Source organism: Homalodisca vitripennis, chromosome 5, assembly GCF_021130785.1.
Source record: "Homalodisca vitripennis isolate AUS2020 chromosome 5, UT_GWSS_2.1, whole genome shotgun sequence".
Lineage (NCBI taxonomy): Eukaryota > Metazoa > Arthropoda > Insecta > Hemiptera > Cicadellidae > Homalodisca > Homalodisca vitripennis.
Window position 1 is genome coordinate 128,349,970 of NC_060211.1, and position 21,981 is coordinate 128,371,950.

Below are 21,981 nucleotides of genomic sequence, written 5' to 3' on the forward strand. Positions count from 1 at the left end.
TCAAATTAATTATTGAGTTAAATTCCACGAAACTTTGTTTTATGTAGAGATTATATCACGATGTTTGTGGCCTTAATTTCTCTCAAAAATTATGTAGGCTATACCAGATTTCAAAATAGTTAAAATATTTATTAAAATCTATATCAACAATATTTGGTAAATAAATATCTAAAGTTGAGTCTGAAGAAAAGAGAACGACCTTCAAAGACAAACAGATTAGACATTTACATTACTTAAAGAATACAAAGGACATTTTCAAAATCATACTGTATAGTCATAAATGAGACACAGATTGCTTGAGGCACATTCACAAAAACTCATTCTCCTGTCAAACACAAATATTAAAACCTTAAATTAGAACACTTTCATTAGTAAAGAAGCAATATTACTAAAAATCAATTTTCACCATTTTTGGACCACTTTGAATTATTGTCTTTTCACTTTAAGATTTTTTTTGTAAAATAAATTATCTCTCAAATTTGTAAACCTCTTTAGGCTCTGTGAAATAATCAAATAAATATTATTGAAACTTAACTGAATTAATCCCGTTTAAAATAGTTTTAAAATCAAAAGCGTATCAATATGTAGAGAGGATATGCCAGGACAGTGAGGGGGGAGAAAGGCGGGAGGTAGGTATAAGCTGCCTGTCAGCCCGCGCAGCTGTATTTGTGTTAGTGCCAGTGATTGGAGTAGACATGCGTACGGTCAGTATACTTGCATTTTCCATTCATTCAGTTTTTTATTATATTAAGGAATTTTTGAATAGCTTTAGTTAGTAAACTATTAAATGTATAGTGAGTATAATATTAGAACCGTAAATTTCCACTGATAATTAGAGTTATATTCGTGAATTGTAATTTTTTAAATTAGACGTAGTACGAATTGTCTTGGGAAAAAACGTCTCAATGATGATGTATTTATAAATTTTTGAATAGCAGATTTTTCCATGGATAAAAATATTTAATTTAAAGTGACACCTTGTTGAATGTTTTATTTTATATTATTTTTGAAATCAACTCTTTTTTCAAAAGCCTGTACAAACAATATGAGAACATTTTTATTATTTCAAATATTTATTAGACGTTTTCATTTATAATATTTATTTGTATTGTGACTTGGGACAAAACATTGCAGCTTTGATAACGTTATGGTTGACACAACCAAAATTGAACTAAATGTGCAATTTGAATATAAATTAGCTATATTTGAAACATTACGATGTGTGGCATTGATAATAATGGTACTAATAGTCAAAAACGCTAAACCGGATTTCAATTTACATGTATGGTTTGCAGTTTACAACTAATATGTTTCTACTACTGAGTTATTGCAAATTATTGTTACTTGTTGTACCTATTTTGTATTGATTGGTTATTTTATGATTGAAAACTTATTTTTATAAAATATAATAAATTTATATTAAATTAACTTTTCAGCACATTTTTAAACGTCGATTTCTTTTTTCAGGTGATATATGCATGGGTAAAAACAATTTAATGAAGGCTAATTAGAAGTTTATAACTTGTGTATGTTGTGTAGGAGACGTTTTACACCTGAGCACAAAAGTATTTTACCGTAACTATACTGTTTATGTAATACAACTAAATCTCTAATTCAATTCCGTGAAGTGCTGGAATTTGAAGTAGACATGTGAATGAGTAAAATACAAATACATGTAAAAATTTCACATGATTGATTATATTAAAATAAATACTTTCAAAGTTTAAATTAATAAAATACATTGACTGCTATGTATTAAACTCAAAATATAATAGAACTATTAAACTCAATTCTGCACACAACTTTCAAATTCAGTTTAAGATTACAGTCAACGTTCTATACTGAACAGCAATGTACAAAACAATTGCAGTTAGTAGTAAGTGTTGACACAATGAAATTTTACTGTTGGCTTTGTAAACAACCCCCATAAACTGTTTATGTTAGTATAGTTTGGTATTTCACCATTTATGCTCAGGCGATGGATGTTGCAATGTATAATGTTTACTACGAATTAATTTCATGTCCCTTTTAAGTACGGTTACATAATTTACAGTCTGTAATTTGTGGACTCAGTTGGGAATTAAGACAAATCCTCTGGAAGTATAATAAGCAGCTTAATTACAATGTAGCTACGGTGAGAAGATTGGCCGACTTGTTTGGACCTTTTCAGACGAACATGACTCTAGGAGTCTGTGACGTCAGGTTTCAGACACTGCACTAAGAAAAAGGTGAACTGGAGCCAAATTCAACATTCACATTGAATCAACCCTTCCCACCATAGCTATGTTAAGTATAGAGAGGCTGATCCACCGTGTTTTAGGATCGTGTCTAAAACATAATGGTGCACTTTTGTGCACATGATGAGATAATGAGAATACCATTTCATCTATGTTACTCTATATTTTATTGACTAGGTGTCTCTGATGTCAAAACAATAAAAAGATTTAATTTTGGCCTTCTTCGTTACTGACTTTTTTTAGCACTTCAGATGACATGATTCCAGGTGTCAAGTCTGTGATAGCGTCAGATTCCAGAAAGAATGACATAATGATCATCTCATCATATTTGAAGATGATGAGAACTGTCTATTTCACTCTCGCTCGTTGTAACAATACAGCTCGTTCTAATTTCCATGACACCATATCGACCTCCAGACTCCAGGTCTAGTCATCTACCGCCGTATCTCCGTCGGCTGGCCTCTGGAGCCTCCAGGGCCGCGCTGGAGCACGCCGACCCTCTCACGGCCCTCCCCGTCTGTCGTCATTTCTCGCTCGCATCGACATCGATGCTCCGCTTATTCTGACTTCTCAACCGTGCGATTATCTAACTCGCTCCATTGTTATCAGTCCTGTATTTTGTTATTTGACTCCCTAGTTATTATTTCTCTCAGTTACAACATATTACTTGAAGCAGTCTTGGTAGTTGTAGCTCAATAACTACCAGTAGTACACATTTTTTCCGGAAAAAAGGGGCTGGGACACAATTATTGGATATTTATTTACTTTTATAATTCCAGTAGATAAAACTTATACTCTAATTTGAGTATACTTTTTAATTTATGATATTTATTTATTAGTGTGACATGAAAAATATTTAAGCTTTGAGGATCCGAAAAATAGTAAACATTATTACAGCATAAAAGAAATACGATATCTGGTGGCCTTATGGCTTCAAAAACTATAAGGTATGTCTTGCTCTTTGAGAGCTGGTCAAAATTATTAACTCATAGGTTCTTAAATGAAACTATACAAAGATTACTTTTTTTTATTTTCGTACAATCAGTCTACAATTTTGTGAAACATTATTAACAATGCAACTGATGAAATGTAAATACAACCTTACCAAAATATCTGAGGTATTATATACAGTGCATATGAAAGTGAGAGGACTTTTAACTTTGTTAGTAACATAAATTAACCCAAGTCCACTTTCACGTGGGGTGGGTGCTGAATGAATAGGCTGACAAGGCACAGCCTCTGAATTTCTGTTAATAAACCTTTATTAACTAATGTTCGTATGGCTGTTCTGTATCATAATCTTATCAGCTGAGTGAATACTAAATGCTCTGAAAAGACAAAATTGTGCATCAAGTACTCTTGAACGATTAAGAACGAAGTCATTAGCCTCACCAGTAAACGTTTGAGGTCAACAAGCGTCAAATTACTGGTTTACCCTAGGCTCTTGACCACTATTGTAAGTCACTCCAAACATATACTCCACTGACAAACTCACACAAGTAAAAAAATAACCACAAAACGGTCCAACCAGCATCTGCTCAAGCTGCACTTACAATACAATGTAGCCCTTGTAGAGACCACAATGAGTTCATTTGAATTCCATGAGCTGCAGACCTCGACAAATAGCAGACGATCCCGGAATGGACATCTACTTGTAGCCTTCCTCTTCTCTTACTTACTCCTCTTAGGAGACTGTGCAGTGAAGCGTGAAAGGACCGAGCACACAGTCCAAGGACAGTATAAAGAAGTCGTGTGATAGATTCCTGAGCAGGACGTGACGTTTGAAGTCCAAACCTGTCCGTCTGGTAGAGATTTTATGAACCCACTACACCCCCCCCCCCCTAATAATCAGTATATAGCACGATTTTTATTCACACGATTTTTCCAAATGCCTCATATCGACCCAGGAATGATGAAAACTAGAAAGTGACCAGTAATACACTCTTGAATTGATGCGTCCAGCATAGAGTTAAAGATGAAAGAGTATTTCGTCAAGTTAAGATTTCGCAGAATTACTTTATCGAGTTGATAACTGTGATAATGTTGAGAGTAGCAAAAAGGCAATTTGTTTTAAATGCTAAACATTCACCACAACATAAAAATACTAGAGAAAGCACTTATCCAGATTCCAACAAGACATTGAAGTTTATCAAGGTAAATGCAATGGCATACTTGAATACAGCAAATACATTGTTTGGTACATATATGGAGTTAACCGCATCCAAATGAACATGAGTTTAGAAACAGAATTTATATTTGTATTTTTAATTGTCGTTTTGGTCGGAAGACTTGTTTAATACTACTCATATCCTGGATTGAAAGGAAAATTATTCAATAATACCGACCAATCCTAGTGATATAGATTTATCTAAAGCGCCATTTTCGATACAACAGAAAATAGGGTCATGTCATTAAAACACAGAGAGATATATCATATCATATATATATATCAGTGCGTATCAGTAGTGTTATAACTAAGTGGGCATATTGTATCGAAAGGGGTGGTATAATTTATTATGAGTGTAATTTAATAAAAGAATTTTTTCTGTTTCTTCTCTTCAATTTATCACATTAGTTAACAGTGATTTATTATCCATTCACATCACTAACAGAGAACGAACATTGTACATCCAATGACCCAATAGACGACATAGCACAACAGTAATAGATAACAACAAACTTTATCAATCACCTAAATTCAACAAAAGTACAATACATCACATTAGATACTTTCAAAATAGATAACTAAAATTGAGAATTGGGTGTCTGAATTCATTCGGATTTTTAATTATAAGCCAGTGATCCAGAAGAAAATGCAATTGAGTTAGAGCAAACCGTATATTAGGTGCCTGAGTGCCATTAATGAATCACTGGTTAATGGATCAAGCAATTCTGCAAGAGAGAGCATTATGAATGGTGCCTGCTGTGGCAGCTGCATGTAAGCAGTGAGAGTACTCGGTGATAAATGGTCCAATGGATCACGAAGTAAATAACAGAGAGTGAACATATTGTATCGCTTCCATGGATGCAGTGAGACTGCTCATTGATTCAATGCCCCAGTGGACCACGAAGTAAACAATAAAAAGCGAACATATTGTACTCGTATTACTTCCATGGTTTCAGTAACACTCCTCAGTGATTCAATGGCCCAGTGGACCACGCTGTAAATAATAGAGAGTGAACATATTGTATCGCTTCCATGGATGCAGTGAGACTGCTCATTGATTCAATGCCCCAGTGGACCACGAAGTAAACAATAAAAAGCGAACATATTGTACTCGTATTACTTCCATGGTTTCAGTAACACTCCTCAGTGATTCAATGGCCCAGTGGACCATGGAGTTCATAGTACCAGTGAGTGTATATCTGCGATGTCGCCACAGTCGTGATCCCTTTCATCTGCACTCTCTTTGTTTCTCCCCCTTGCACAACTCCTGTACTTATCCGACACGGCTTCACCTTGTTCCCTCTCAGTCATGGTTCTTCCAGTTCTTGTTTAAGTGCCACGATAAGCAGATTGCCAGTAAGTCAGTAAGAGAAAGGACTTTCGGTTTAAAAGGATTTGTGGGAGCACTTGATTTATATTGCAGGATGTCAAATGACATGAACAATTTGTAGATTATCACTAAAATCCCTGACCTGTGTGAATGGAGTTTAATCAAAACATCATAATTATGTGCAGTCGGTACTTTTAATATTTGTTATAGATGTTCCTAAACAACTTCTAGAAAGCAAAATATTTTAGCTAAAAACTTCAATATTTAGCTAATATTAAAGCTTTAGTGTATTGCACGTTTCTCGAGTAGCAGCATAGTTGAGTCCGACCCTTGTATAAAATCAGAATCTGATTCATAAACTCGTTCGAAAATATCGACCACAGATTGTGGTTAGGAGCGAAGTGTTGTTATCACTGAGACAAAACAGGTTTCTCGTGCTCCAGACTACCCACTTAATGCAAACAGCTCTATCTAACTCGCATTAACCTCGGAGGTCAAACCCTCTTTCCATTTGATCTTTGACTTCGCGTTACGCTGATCAATAATGTAGCAGTCTTGCTTAATATCAATTTGTCTTTTGAAAAGTACAGTCCGATAAGGACGCACGCAATTTTTGCACAAAGAAAATTTCGCGAACGATTCCAAGAAGAGTGCCTTTGATGATGGAATATCGCAAGCGGCGCGGTGCGGCACCGTGTGGCCGGAGGCTGAAAGAAGTGTTTGATTGTGGTTTTTGCGAGATCGCTGCCGGCCCGGCAGCTGCAAGCCAGCATAGCACAATCAGTACCATGTAGTTCACCTTTACACAGTGACCTATAGCATGTCGCAACCTGGGATATCCCACGCGGGGCCGCTACCCATGCAGCCGCACTCCCATGTACCCAACCACTCGCTCTCTGACAGGACGGTGATTGGAAACCATAATTAGTGGCGTGTAACTACTAAATATTAGCTGATTACACGGACTTTAATGATAGGTTCTGGGAGAGTCTGAAAATTAGTCCGCGACTCATCTCTGAGTAATAACAATACTGTACGCTGGTGGTTGTTTTGCAGCAGCTTCTTGACTTATGCAAGTGGAACACCTGCAAGAGTAGGTATTACTTGTCCACTGAAGGTTTATAAACATTCTTTTTTTCTATTTATACTTTTGTCAAGTATTAAATAAAATGAAAAAATTTACTGATCATTAAATTAATCAATGTTTTTGAATTTGAGAGAGAGCCTGTGGCTTCACGGTCTATAAGGTCGGACATTGGGTCTGAATTAGAGATAGCGAAGGCTCAAAATCTAACAGTAGTAACCTATACCCATTTTTTAATCTTATCAGTACAACCAACCACGTACTGTACCGACTCTCCCCCTTAATCTGTTTGATCCTCGTAAAGGCCAGTTGGCTATGAGGATGATCAAAATATGGCTCTGGACACGTGTGGAAGAGAACAAGTTTCTTCATCAAAACCGTAGGAAAAAATTCTTTATCTACTGAGAATACTTTACGTACTTGTGTTTTTATATAATTTATCCTCAGTTTACTTTATATTAACTCAAAAGAAACATACATTAAATATTTCACTGCGTTTTTAACGCTCGTGGAAATTCCGTTCTTCGCGAGTCCTAGTGACTTTCCTTCCTTATCGTGCTCCACCTCCTCCCCATGCCCAGACGTGAAGTCTGTATTTAGCCGCCTGAGACGCACGCGGACGCGGTATTGTTGCGTCGGTCGTGCTCGAGGATTGTCCGGCCCCGGTCCTAGTTGTGTAACTCGCCAAATAAAGGATCACCTGGAACTAGAGTAGAGTAGAGTAGGGTATCACGCGAGCGAAAGTTAGAGCTCAGTTGTGTTATAATTGTGCACCTGCTTACATCACTGCAGCTCACACTTCCTGGGGTACCCTCCTCCTTGTTTATTGTCCCTCTTTCCCACCAAGTTGAACCAGTTGGATTTTTAAGTCAAGAGCAAGTTGGCGCGAAACCATTTGGAAGTTCCCATGAGATCTGAAGCCATCACGGCAGCAGTAAAGAGAGAACGCAATTTGAACAGTTTAGCAGTCAAGAAAGCTTACAATTGACACCCATCGCTGCAGTTGACCTTCACAAAGAGTATAATAAGAAAGTGAGAGTTGAAAATGGTGCCGAAGACGAGTCAAGACGAGATAACAGGTTTACTGCGCGGTCTGCGATGGAACGAGTTTGGCGACATGAAAGTGACCAACGGTTTTTATCTTGTTCCTAAATTACGTTTGGGTTGAGTGCGGTTGAAAAAGCGGAGAAACATCTCAGATCGAATCATATATTTTTTAGGTCTGAATCCTTAATGTATGAAAGAGAGATTCAAAGGACGGAATCTTGCTTCGTTGAACGACATGCATACGCAAGGACAGAACGTTTACCCCATTATCTGTACTTTCATTACGTGACAATGACATTCGAAATAAATTCCATTTAGTAGAAGTATAAAGGACAGATTGAGAAAATTAGTGGTTTTCTTATGAAATTTAATGACATTTACTTGGACAGGACAATTTAGCCTACAGGATGATTAGGTACACCGTGTTCCACATTCAGTGTTTGGAGGTCACCCGAACTCCGGTCCCCGTCGAGACAATGGACGTCATCAGCGCAATCCCTTACTTGTGACTTGCGGATTCGAGACGATTAATTATAAGTCTCGAAGCATTTGACCTTGTCTGAGCCAAGGTTACGACTATTACTTTGTCTTTTTGTATTTTCCCCTATTTATCTCAGTTTGGTTAGAAGATGATTTAATCACCAGAGACCCAGCAATCTTCACTTTTAAACTTTTAATAGGTATACAGCAGATAGCTTGATGTTTGATACGTATCAAGCGTGTACATTTTGACATATTCACCTGTAAACATAAATTTATTAAATTAGAACTGGTTAGTACAAGTTTCTTCTAACAACCTCTTGAGCTCTTCTTTTATCTCGTCATACATTAAGATGGTTTATCACTGTTTGTAACAGCTGCATTAATTTGGTGTTATAGTTTTAAGGTTGGTGTAAACCAAAACCATGTGTTTATCGATGATTTGGTTATTACATTATATTTGAAACTGTGTTTGATCCTTTACCATGACACACGACACAAACACGGACACAACTATCTTCCGCAGATCTATCTGAAACTTTAGACATCAGTCATCAATTGGTATCATGGCTTAAGAAACTATTTTCACTTTTTAATCTATATAATTTTACTAAATGTAATACCTGCATTGAGAGACTAAATAAAATTAGTATAAATGTGTTTTTGAAACAATTGTGATGATTATTAATATAACCATATACATTTATAAATTGCTTTACTATTTTCATAAGTTCATCATCGTTAGACTCATTTTCATTACTTAGTTAGGAAGTCTCAATACGTACAAAATTAACTGAATTTAATAATATTTAATAAAACTTATCAATACACATTGATAAAACTATCCATGATTGACAGGAAAGACCGATCATATGAGATGTGTGTGTGCGCACAAAAACATTTTGGTCGGCGAAGGTCCGTGATCCTTCAGCAGCCATCGCTCTCCGGTATACATACGAATTACACTTCAAATTTGAGTGGTCTCAACGAAAAATCTGACTAAAAATGGGTTTCAACTCAAATGATCCATTGAGAAGTTGGTTGAGAAGGCATACGTTGTCTGGAAGAAACTCTGAATGGGTTTAGATAGGTCCTGGTAAGTGGGTGCTCCAGGATAGAGTGGTTGTTGTACCACTCAAGGCCGCCGATGATTCACGTCTACTCCGCTGCTGCCCACCGTCACACCAAGGCCGATCTAACGAACGATACCGACCAACTTACAATATTCATTGTGCTGGCCCTCCTGGGAGGAGTTGCACAATGTTGGGCTGAGCGGTTGGGCCAGCTGCGTCGCTTCCACCGCCGCCTCGCCCTCACACGCCCGATACCGCCGCTCTCATATCGGCACGAGGCCACCGACATTCCGACATCTTTGGCACAGTTCGCCGATCACAATAAACAAACAGGCCGATACGACGCCGCGTAACAGGATCCGACTCCGGGAACCGGCGAGTGATGTCACGCTTACCTACTCAAGGTAGTTACTCGGAAATCGACAACACGATTACTTATTTGACACGTTCGTTACTTCACCAGTGATTTCACTGAGGGACGAGGTCGTCTAAATCAAGTTGTCTGATACGAATCATCATGGGTTTCTCTGTTAAATTACTAGGTGAATAATCGTGGGCATACATATCTGAGCAAAATATTGTTACTTCCTCTATCCTAAAACGGAGTCTTCGACTTTCTGCTTACGATATACGACTCTCCACTGTTAAATATTTATACCAATTTTTTGATGGTCTTCTGTTTGGCTATAACATTATCAACTATGTCGTGTATTCTGCGTATCTGCAATCTTATATGTTCTTAGATCTATAATCCGTATAGTATTCCAAAATCATTGATCAATTCATCTTCACTTCTTTTATGAGTGAAATTGTGTTTTTTGGATTGCATTCAGTTTATTTAAACATTTTTACTGATCAACTGTACATTCTTGCACTTTAATTGTACTTATCTCAGTTGTTCATAACATTTCAAAAATATGTATTCCAGCATCCAACAATGTATTCATATTTTTAAGCTAAGCACTTTGCATTACAAATATTGGGCGAACTTTTTATTTCGTCAAGCCATGGTGGTAGTGTGATGAAGCATTTTAAATATTTTTACTACGTTGACAATAAAATTGAGACTGCTAACCTTGAAGATTTTATTGCGCCGCTGACAGAACAATGACAGTATGATAGTGATTGATGAAGTCTCCTACCTCGAGAGTCGTGTCAAGCACCCTTGGACCTGACCACACCTCAGTACATTCACACCTACACCTATACTGTAGGTTACAGACTGTGGTCTGCAGTCTGCAGGCACGCCCCTGCACACAAAGGATGGTGTCTCGCAATTTCCACTGTAAAGACTGCATCTTTCCTTTGTCTGAGGCATAAAATAATGTTTGTAAACAATGCAGTAATTATCATGTACCGACATTAAAACTGTGTAAAAAATGTTTTATTTATTGGTGTACTCTTTTAATCTGCAAGTACTTGAAACTGGTTTATGATTTCCATTCTCCGACTAGTTTATTTACTCTTTCGATAGACAGAATCTTTGGTTTCTAACAAAAGTTATTGAAAGACATTTGGTCCTTTCTGGTCACCTAACAGAAGTTAACTAAAATCTAGCGCACACTAGTATCTTTGAGTTATTTTCAATTTCCAACAGTTTTTTTTTTATTTGCAATAACCTTCAACTATTATATAGACTATGACTCTCTCTCTCTCTAGTATGTTTCTATACTATCTGTAGGTCTTTTAGATGGTGGGTATTTGTTTAGATTAGTGATTGAACAATTAATAAGGACATGCCTTCCTTAAGGTGGTTTAACCTATTTTCAACTTGGAAAATATTTTCTTTCATTAAAATCACTTTTTTAAGGAAAACTTTTCTGGATATATAAAGTGAGAAATATTCTTTTATCGCAATACGTGAAATTACAGTCTTTTCATATAGACAATTTTGGCAATTTGTAATCAGGCCCAAACTAAAGACGAAAGATAAAAATGTAAAATTTTTGCTACGAGTATATTCATGAAATATAGTTTCAGGGGGTCACATGTTTAATTAATTTATGACTCAAGGAAATGACGTTGAAATAAATATAATTTAAGACAGCAACATATTTTAAATATTTTTTTCTTTAACAAAACTAATTTTTTTATAGATAAAATCATGTCTCTCTCTGGAACTATAACGCATGTGCATGATGTCAAAATTTCACATTTTTATTCTCAGCCGTTTTTTATGTAGGCTTGATGACATAATCTCTAAATTTCCTAATATAAATGCCTGTGTAGTAGTTACGTGTAGTGATAAAATGTCGACCTTTTTTCTGTATTCAGGGAACTTATCTCATAGAGCGATTAATTTAACATAAAACATACTTTGCAAACCCAAATTATATTGCACCACCTAAGCGATGGATAGTTATCGCAGAAGGAAGCAATTCCTAATATGCCCCGATATGTAGGAAATGTTATTATGAGTGGCCTCATATATTCAGCACGGGAGTATATTACCGTCAGGATTATTACTGATGGAAAGTAGAACAGTTTATACAACACTAGACACCGAGATGGAATGTTGACGTCCTCCTTGCGTTTCCTAGTGATTCTGCCCAAGGCCGCCCGGTCCCGATGATTACGGTTATCACTAACTACTCTGTTATCACATCGCCGTTTACAATCGGGAAACCCGAAACTGCTTTCACTTAATCAAAAATCAAAGACATGTGATTTTAAAGTGTTGAATTGATTATTTATTGCGATACACCTCAATTTTGATTCCTCTTTTATCTTGCAATGATCTTTTTTGTTTCTGATTTACCTTCCCGTATGTGCTCATTTTAATACCTTTATATCCAAACAATAATAATATTCTATCTTTTCAACCAATTAGATTACAATATTTATTTCCTTGCCTTTTGCCTATAGTTTGAGTTGTATTTATTGTAAGATTGTTGCAGATTTCCGAATTTATACCCTAATAATTTCTCCATGCTTTAAAAGTAGCTCTTGTTCGGTTATAACCACAATCATGTAATCATAATTGAATTAAATCATGTAATATAATAAATTAGGTATCCGGTTCAATTCTTATTTTTCTATTGGAATATTGATTTCATACTAGTATCATATCAACAATATTCAATATTATTTCAATTCGAATAATGTAAGGAATAGTATATTACTTTCAAGTAGTACAATTTTATTTCTAGGTGATAAACTTTACACAAAACATCCATATGTGAAATTAAAAAACTCCTTTACATTGCATGCTTTTTATCACAAAAACTGATTTTACAAATAAAAACAGTGCAATCAATAATAAATACAAGTATAAACATATATGATGAATGATAAAGTTTGATTAAAATTGATGTAATATCTAAAATAGATCAAATTTAAATAACAAATCTAAAAAAAGTTAAAAAAAATACAATTATTTGAAATTGTGTTAAATAACAATCGTATTTCAATTCAATTTACAAGGATAACAAGGCTCAATTTGAATGAACCTCCAAATTAATTTACAAACTAACTACAATCTAAACGTAAACAGCATGTTTCATGGTTTTGTCCCCGACCCTCTGGAGGTCAAAAGCTTTGATCAGTGAGAATCAGAAGGTTGTGCGTGGTTGGTCTCACTTATGAAAATAAACTGTCATTTAGAAAATTATTTGAATGTTTATTTATTTAACTTGCTTACCACTAAGGACTACATTTAGGATTGACTTGCAAGCAGATTTATATTAAATATTAAATCTAATCAATCAATATCTAGATCCTACTATCAATTAACTTCAAATAAAAATAAATAATAACTCAAAATATCCTTCTGAAATAAGTTCAATTACAAGTACTTCTCGTATCAAACATTACCAATACAAATATTATGCAAGAAATAAGAAGCTACAGAAAAACTAAATTAATTTTATATTAGATCTAAAGTTATCGGTCAGGAACGTTATTAGAGAAAACTTAATACATTTATAATTAAGAAAAAATAATTATTTGGAGCTTAGTTGGTAATATTGAAAATAATGACATGAAAATCGTGTAATTTAAAGAAAACACTTGTTCTATTGCACATTTACATGTGTAATAATACATCAGTGTTATAGCCATAAAATCATTTCTTTATTTTTTGTATACAACTCTGTTTAAATTATAGGTATAAAGAGGTATAATATACGTTAATACTAGTTCAAATCGATGTCTGAGAATCCTGGAAAATAACTCTCAAACTACAAGCAATCAACAACCTAATGGGCAGTTAATGAGATGAACAACTTTAAATTAAACATATTATGTAACCTAGTATAAGATCTATAATGGGCCTTAATACTTGTATAATAGTGTTTTGCGGTCATTCATTAGCTACTCTAATACTCATCTGAGATCAGATCACTGAAGACCAATTATGCTAAAATCCATAAAGGAATTAGATTAAAATGCAATACATTTTATCAAGGTGGCCATCATTATTTTTATACAATAAAAAGTAACCAATGACCAAAACATTTATTGTTTATACAAATATTTAGTTAAACTATATTTGAGTATTTTTACAATTGTATCACAATAGTACCATAACTTTAATCTATTTTTAATGAGTTATCAAAAAACGTTTTTCAAGAAAGGCGCAAATTTTTGTTATAACTACGAAAATTAGTTAACAATATTGTTAGTTTTCTTCTTTCTTACCAGGATAAATGTCATGTCCGGTAAACCTAATACTAGCCTGGAATTTGTACACGCCCACGACCAACTTCGCGTACAAAATTCTTCGAAATACACTACATTCATTGGCACCGTTATTTTCCACGTCTCATAAATAGTTCTATAAAACTCATTGGCTTCGCTGGCAGACCTATCTCAACATGGCGGCATACGGATAAACCTGATTTCACCGTACACTCAAACTCGCCATTCTTTCAAGAGATATTGTGTACACGCCACTACGGATATGTCACTGCCTTGATATTTTTATCACTGAATTTGCAATATTCAATCTTCGCTCAAGATTGCTTTAGGCTTGTATCCCTGCCGTATAGTATTTGTGTTAACACAACTGTCAGCAGTTGAGATTTAAACCTTGCTCTAATTAGTTATCAATAAATATTACCGTTACGCTAATAATTAAAAGACATTTATAAAAAATATTAAGTGTTCTTATTACACAAATTAACTACATAAAAATGTAATGCATACTGATGTCAAAGTATTGTGTTGTTAAATTACACGTACTTGAACAATTTTGACTTGACTTTACGGTTAAAAGGTTTAGACGTGACACTTTTTGGAAATAAATTAATATGGATCGTGAGGAATAAAGGCTACCCAGCAGGAATCATATCTAGCTGGTTTATACCTTCCAGATGAATCTACCACTGGGCACAGCAAAAACCGATGTGTCACTTAAATCTGGGCAACCTTTTGGATGTCCAGAAGCTGCACATCACTAACCGTAAATGTGATTCTGGGGTGCAAGGGTAATTCGATAGGTCTTATCTTATTAGGGAGATGACTGTTGGAGTTGGTGGGGTTAGTTCCCTAAGTATCAGATGTTCTTGATACTCAACAAGAGTGTTCCATCCCCTGCATGCTTTGACTGGAGAGGGTTCAGAGCTGGTTGGTTACGAAACAATTGGTTATAATGTTAAAAAATCATACATACTATACCAGTTTCACTAACTAAAGTTAAATTCTGAATTATATTAAATGGAAACTACTTTTTCACTTTGTGTTTATGAATTTGGTGTTACTAAAAGTATATCCTATTACTTAACAGTACATTATGCAAATTAAGGATATTGGGCTTAATCTGAAGGAGTTTTGCAAACGAAATGTTGACACAACTTTACAGGTCCTTAAGAATGTTAACTCATTTGCCGTGACCTATTGGCCTGAGTTAATCAGAATATTAACTCTGATTAGCCAGCATCATCGTTGGACTGTAATCTGGGAAGCACCGTCTCAGGATTTTGGAATTTGGGCTATGAATGTGGTTCATTCTTGTTGGACTATTAAAAATCCAGTTTGGTAATGGTTTTGGGTTCTTTAAGATGAACCGAGAGGAATGTGGGTTACAGCAAGTTTTTCATCCTCAACTGTTTCGTAATAATCGCAGTTCTGTAGATGGAAGTGAAGCGGAGATTGGATGTAGTATTTCAAGTTATATAACTCTATTTGAATTTTGGAAACTTGGTTTCAAACTAGTACCTCCTAAATACAACTTTAATAGCAAAGTACACTCAAAATCCAACATAAAATTATTTTTCTTTCATCCAGTGTAAAAATACTATAATTAAACGTTGATTGAAAATGTGTAACTATTTATAAAATAAGTAATCACGTTCTAGGTATAAAGACTATATTACAATTTTGAAATTGAGGATATTTTGAGGAAAATGAGTTTTGAGTATATTTTATAATAGGAAATAAGTTTGAATACCCTCACCGACAGACTCACTGACGCACCAAACTTTCCGCAAGCGATGAACGTTGTAACAAATTTTGTCCCGGAGGAGTATAACTAAAATGTCTCCACTGGGCTAATGTGCGCTTTTAGAATATGTTTGTATTTAATTTGTTTGAATCTAATATAGGACAGGATTTCTTATTTTCGAACCTAAAACATGTTAAATCCTTTATATATTGGTTCTAGAAAATTCCAATGTACTCACAGCCCAAAAGCAGACAAATGTATAGATGAAAATGTGTATGGAAATATTCTGTCATTGAATACTCGAGGTTTTTTTTTCTTAGGACAAGAAGCTTATAAATTGCACTTAGCCCTGTAAGAACCTTTGCGCTGCTTCCGGAGTGATATTCAGGATGGGTAAGGTTAGGGAGTAGGGGCCGCCTCCTATCGAAATCCATGAGGAAGAATTAGGGCACTACATCTCAAAGTCATCCCGGAAGAAGGGGAGGCCAGCTCTGAACCAGCCTCTCCAGTCAAAGTAGGCAGGGGGTGCAACACCCTTGTTGAGGTTAACAAGAACCTCTGAGGTAAGGGAACAAACCCCACCAACTCCAAATGTCATCTTCCACAGTAGACTAGACCTATCGAATTGCCCATGAACCCCAGAATCCCGAAATTTGCGGTTAGTGATGTGCCGCTACTGGACATCCATAAGGTTGCCCAGATTGAAGTGGCACATCGGTTTTTGCTGTGCCCAGTGGTGGGTTCAACTGGTAGGTATAAACCAGCCAGAAGTGATCCCTGCTGGGTAGTACTCGAGGTTGAAATGTTTTAAAATAGTTCTTTCGTCAGATCTATACCATTGTGAGCAACCATATGACCTTGAATCACTACCATCACGTTTCTGCTGTTGGAAAATCCTGAAACGTCATTGTATTTATTGGCTTTAGCGAAGCTTGAGCCTCATTTATGTATTCACAACGCTGAGTTCAATGATGGTATTTGGCTGAGGGTTAGTGAATATTTTTCCATTGTTCTCATGGATAACCACGATGGCAACACAAAAATAACAAAACAAACTGAATCCAATCATTTATAGAGTAAAAATAATATTGTGGTAAGCCAATGGTAACGCTCGGTGACAAGGTTTGATTTCAACGCACTCTTTTCTTAAAATAATATCCTCCTTAGATCAACAGTACTTTTATTATTTTAACACTGCACCGGATTTTGTGTGTAAGATATGTCAAGAAAGGATTCATCTTTTGACTCTATTTTGCATGGATCTTCATTTCTACATAGACTAGAATGTGTTCTATGATGATGCATGTCCAACCATGGGATCTGGCTGAGCGTCACTGAAGGCTACGACTCTAGGCTGACACAGTTTTTCTTTTGCCTAACGGAGGGAATGTAAATATGTATTTATGGTTATCCGTCCTTCCCTCTATCTACAGGACATGCTGAGAATGAAATGAACTATATATTTGAAAGTTACAAGCGACCAATTATATATGAAATTTGTTCAGTTGACCGACACTTTCAAAAAATAATAAACAATGACACCTTTGCTTGTAAAGCCTTTCTTGGTGCATGCCTGTATAAAAGAATAACTTAGTCAATTTCAAGCCTCGTAACCAATAAATAATTACGTCACAAATTAATAACAATCACTTGGTCATAGAAGGAGCTTCTTTGAGTAACCTCTTCCAGATAGAACAATTGCTGGTGAAGATAATAAAGCTCAACGAAACATAAATGACTTTTTCAGGATCATTTCCATCAAACCGACTGTCTCTTTAAAACCAAAAGTAAACGTTCTAGCTGGTTGAGGCAACCTTTTGATGTTATTACAGTATGTGGAGCAACAATAATAAACCACAGGCAATAAAGTGCCTGCAATGTTTGCAGCTCCGTGGACTCTTGAAGCATATTTCTCTACTTGATCGTTAGTCTCCTCAAAACCACGATGTGTGGCGTAGGCTGTATGATCAATAAAACTGAGTCTTGTTTGATGCCCCTAATATTCACATTACCACAAACTGTAATGTTCCACAAAGCTTGATCTGCTAGTTACCTAGAGTGTGAAGGGTAATGTTTGGCCCACGATAATAAATACGCGTACACAGTTGTTTGTCGAGTTTGTCATCTTGGCTCATATTGTTGAATCAAAGTTGATTTGACTAACTGTCTCATTCAATATACCCACCTCACATGGCAATTTCAGATCACAATCATCTATGAATAAGTCAGGAGCACCTTTGTGAAAGGTAGAACAATTGGGTTGAACCACTTTATAGTAAGCATAAAAATTACTCACTACCCATTCTGGTAATATGAAGTATTTTTCTGATATATAAACATATCCAGTAGTATTTCATCATGGAGTAAACAACTTGTCAATTAATACAGATAGTCTAGTAAAACAACAAGGCTGAATATTCCTTCACCCTCTCCACCAATCAGATCACTAACAATTTTCGTAATTAAAGTATAGGGATTATATTTTTTCTTTTTATCGAGATGAAATGGTAGCAGTATTGTAATTATTATTATTTTTTTTAATTAAAAAGTAAACTGTTATGGTCTATGTTGTTATAACTGTCAAGACTGAGAATTAGTTTGAGATACTTGACTCTGAAAAGAAATTTCGAATTATAAGAGACACATTGGTGGTATAGGTTCAGACACTAGTTCAAAAAGATGCACAACCATATTGAAATACCATCGATACCAACCGAACAACATTTTGTATATCTCACTCATAGTTCATTTATCTTCGTCGGTCACAGCTTTAAAATTAAATTTACGTTAGATTATTTATTGAGTTAGTTACAAACCCTGATAACAGGACTGATATAATTAATTCTGGTCATAAGGAGTTATAGTATATTTAATTTTAATCGGTGTCATATATTCTACTTGAAACTTGGACAATAACAAAATATGTATTTGTTTGTGGGCCATAATGAAATGTAACTATGTAGATAAATAGAATAAGATATTTACTAATTCTTTGTATATTTCTTAGTACGAGTATACCGAAAGTCCTAGTTAATACTATTTTTTATCCTGGCCAAAATTAGCCGCATTATAAAAACATTGATTTTATACCAAAAATACTAAAGTTATATTATTACTATTTAAATATTCCAAACTTCTATTCAACCCGAACGTCGTGTAAGTTTTCAAAGATCCTGAAAACTCTTTACTTTTGGCTGATAGTTCACTCCTTTGTCATCCCTCCCAATTGTAGATAAGGCTACTCAGTTAATTATCTCTAATGCAACTTGTATAACAATATTCTTTATTGGTAAGGTAAGTCAAAAACGAATACGGCAAGAACAAACCTTTTTTGTTCAGCAACCCTACGCCGTTTTCCATCATGGCTGCTCACTACGCAAGTAGTATATTAAACTTGCTCTAATAATATGTTTCTTCACCTTGTCCTTATGTGAACTAAAATTCCTTTTCTGTAACAAATTACACATTTTATTACCTTTGCGGACGTATTTCCTTCGGAATACAAAATAAGCTGGCCTGTAGAAATAGTAAAAGTAAGGCTGTCCGGATTGCGTACAGTCACGGCAACAACGAATGGCCAAGGCCTCGGTACAGTCTGCACATACGACCCTGAGAGTCACCCTTCGGCATTTCCTCTATGCAGCTGATCGTGTACCGGAGGATATTCTCCTGCACGGCGATAATGCGTAGTGTAATGATCAAAGCTAATAGCTTTGTTCCACATAGGGGTTTGCAGCATGAGCGTGTGTCCTTATTGAGTCACAAAGAAAGGAAATAAAAGCAATAAAATCTGTTTTTCAAATCATTGTTTTTGTTTGTTTGACTTTGATAAAACTAAGGTTATGACCCTCTTTATAAATCTGATCTAATAAATAAATATTTAACTCGCTTAAGTGTATGATATATTAAATTTCATGATATTTCATTTCTTTTACTTTTTTCTCAATAATATGTATGATTTACTCATTGTATGCTTATAGAAGTACTGTTCCTTGTTCCAGCTACTTTGGCTGTCAGTTTTGGTGGCAGCTGCCAGCAGCCGCACAGTGCGAGTGCGCCCGGTCTCCGCCCCCCTGGACCAAGATACCAGGCAGGCAGAGTTCTACGCCGAGCAGCCCGAGGATGACGACGGCCCTATCCTGGTCTCCCGGCAAGACACGTACGGTCGGGCGATCAGTGGACAACCCAGGGTCAATCCCCGATTCAAGCCTGATAGTCCCAAACAACCTCCTGTGCAGACCATCAGAAACTACAACAAACTGAATGACGACGGTTCATTCACCTTCGGATATGAGGCGGCCGACGGAAGCTTCAAGGAAGAGACTAGAGGGACAGACTGCGTCGTCAGGGGAAAGTACGGGTACATCGACCCCGACGGTAACAAAAGAGAGTTCACCTACGTTTCCGGAAACCCGTGCGACCCGAACGCTGTACAGGAGGAGGAAGAACAACAACAACTTCCGGACAGCGGAGAAGAGAATATTCCTGCAAATGCTAATTACCCCCTGAGACGACCTGTAGCGAGACCTAGGCCTCAGTCACAAGCACCTACGACGTTCTTCCACCAAAACTATAACACTGTTTCATCACAAGAAGAAGAGGAGGAGGAAGAGAATATTCCGGTCAGAGCACCTGTGAGGAATCCCGCCAGAGCCCGCCCTGTAGCTCCTACATACAGACCGTCCTTCTCGCAGAGCACCGCAGCACCACAGCCTGCGTTCCGCCCCTCGCCGTCACCCAAGGCAGCATTCATCTCTCAGCCACCTCCTAGACAACCTCAGGCGGTCAGGATCACCCCAAGACCCGCAACCGTGGAACCGGCGACCACTTATCGTCCTCGGCTGCTGGAAGTGACCGCCACTCCCACACCCACTACTTACACCAAGCAGATCCGCCCCACATCCTTGTCTACACCTGCTGCACCCGTTGACTTTGATGAAGAGTTCAAGAAATTCCAGTTGGAAAACAATGTGGTGTCGACAACATCAAAGCCTTCCAAGGCCGTGACGAGTGACCCTATCTATTCCACTGAGCTCGTTTTCGACCCTTCTAGTGGCCAGTATAACACCGTCCTCTACCAGGCGCTTCCTCAGACTGTGGGAGGAGAACTCAACCTGAGAGGTAGACTACAGCCTTACGTGGACAACCCATTCTCCGCCAACCCCTTCCTGGGATCTCAAGGTCCTCTGCAATATCAGCAGCAACTGTTCCAACAGAACCAGGCCCAACTGCTGCAACAGTCCCAACAGTTGTTCGCACAACAGCAGAAGAAGCAGAAGCCTGTAGCGAGTTCGGTGAGGTTGGAGAACCCCAGGCAACTCTCTCAGTCTCAGGGCTTCCCCTCCAGTCTACTGCAGCAGGAACCACAAACGTTTCAACCTCAGTCGTCCAGGTCGGCGGCACCGGCGAGGGCGCAACCCACGCGCTTCTCCTACCAGCCCCAGGGCGTCCAGTCTTACTACTACGTAAACCCTCAGGTGCAAGCGGGCAGCAATAACTTGGCAGCCGGACAGATAGACGCCTTCCTCAGAGGGCACAGCCTCACGGTCTAGCCAGTCGACGACGACACCTCTGTTGCCAAAGCCGAACTCACGAGTGTCCGCAACACGCGTGGGAGCCTGGAGTGAAAGTGCGGTGCCAGTGAGTGAAACAAGTGAAGCGTGCGGAGAACTCCCATGACTCGCACCAGACACAAACGTCATTGTTAGTTATTACAATGTTTCCAAGACTTTGTATATATTACTGAGCGAAAGTGTAAAATTATTGCGATACCTGAGTTCTTTTTTAGATCAGATTCCTTCAGATAGTCACTTCCTCTTCGTATCTTCATTCACATCTAAACTCGACCTTAGTGATTAGATCATGATTGTTTATTTAATTGTAAAATAATTACGTGAATTATATAACTGTTGATATTGTTACTGTTTCATTTGACAAAACCAACAAAGTAAGCTGTTTTCGTCACAATAAGACTATAGTAAATATATATCAAGCTAATAAATCTGTAAACTCATGATCATTAATTTATCTATACACATTGCAGCTGATATTATAATTATTGTCTAATTTGCTTGTACAGTTTATTTTCAACACGTTGTATTTCTGGTATGTAAGAACAAATTCTTCCTACTGTAAATATTTGATTATACCTGTATTTTACTCTTCTTAACTTCACTATGAA

At 36.7% G+C, this 21,981-nt stretch overlaps 1 protein-coding gene across 1 annotated transcript; it reads left to right on the forward strand.

Annotated features, from left to right (window-relative positions):
- Window positions 1-623: 623 nt before the first annotated feature.
- On the forward strand, window positions 624-21,717 carry LOC124362870. The gene is made up of 2 exons (XM_046817737.1): window positions 624-704; window positions 19,802-21,717. The coding sequence occupies exons 1-2, from the start codon at window positions 696-698 to the stop codon at window positions 21,350-21,352; spliced, it is 1,560 nt and encodes a 519-aa protein (XP_046673693.1). The 5' UTR covers window positions 624-695; the 3' UTR covers window positions 21,353-21,717.
- Window positions 21,718-21,981: the final 264 nt, after the last annotated feature.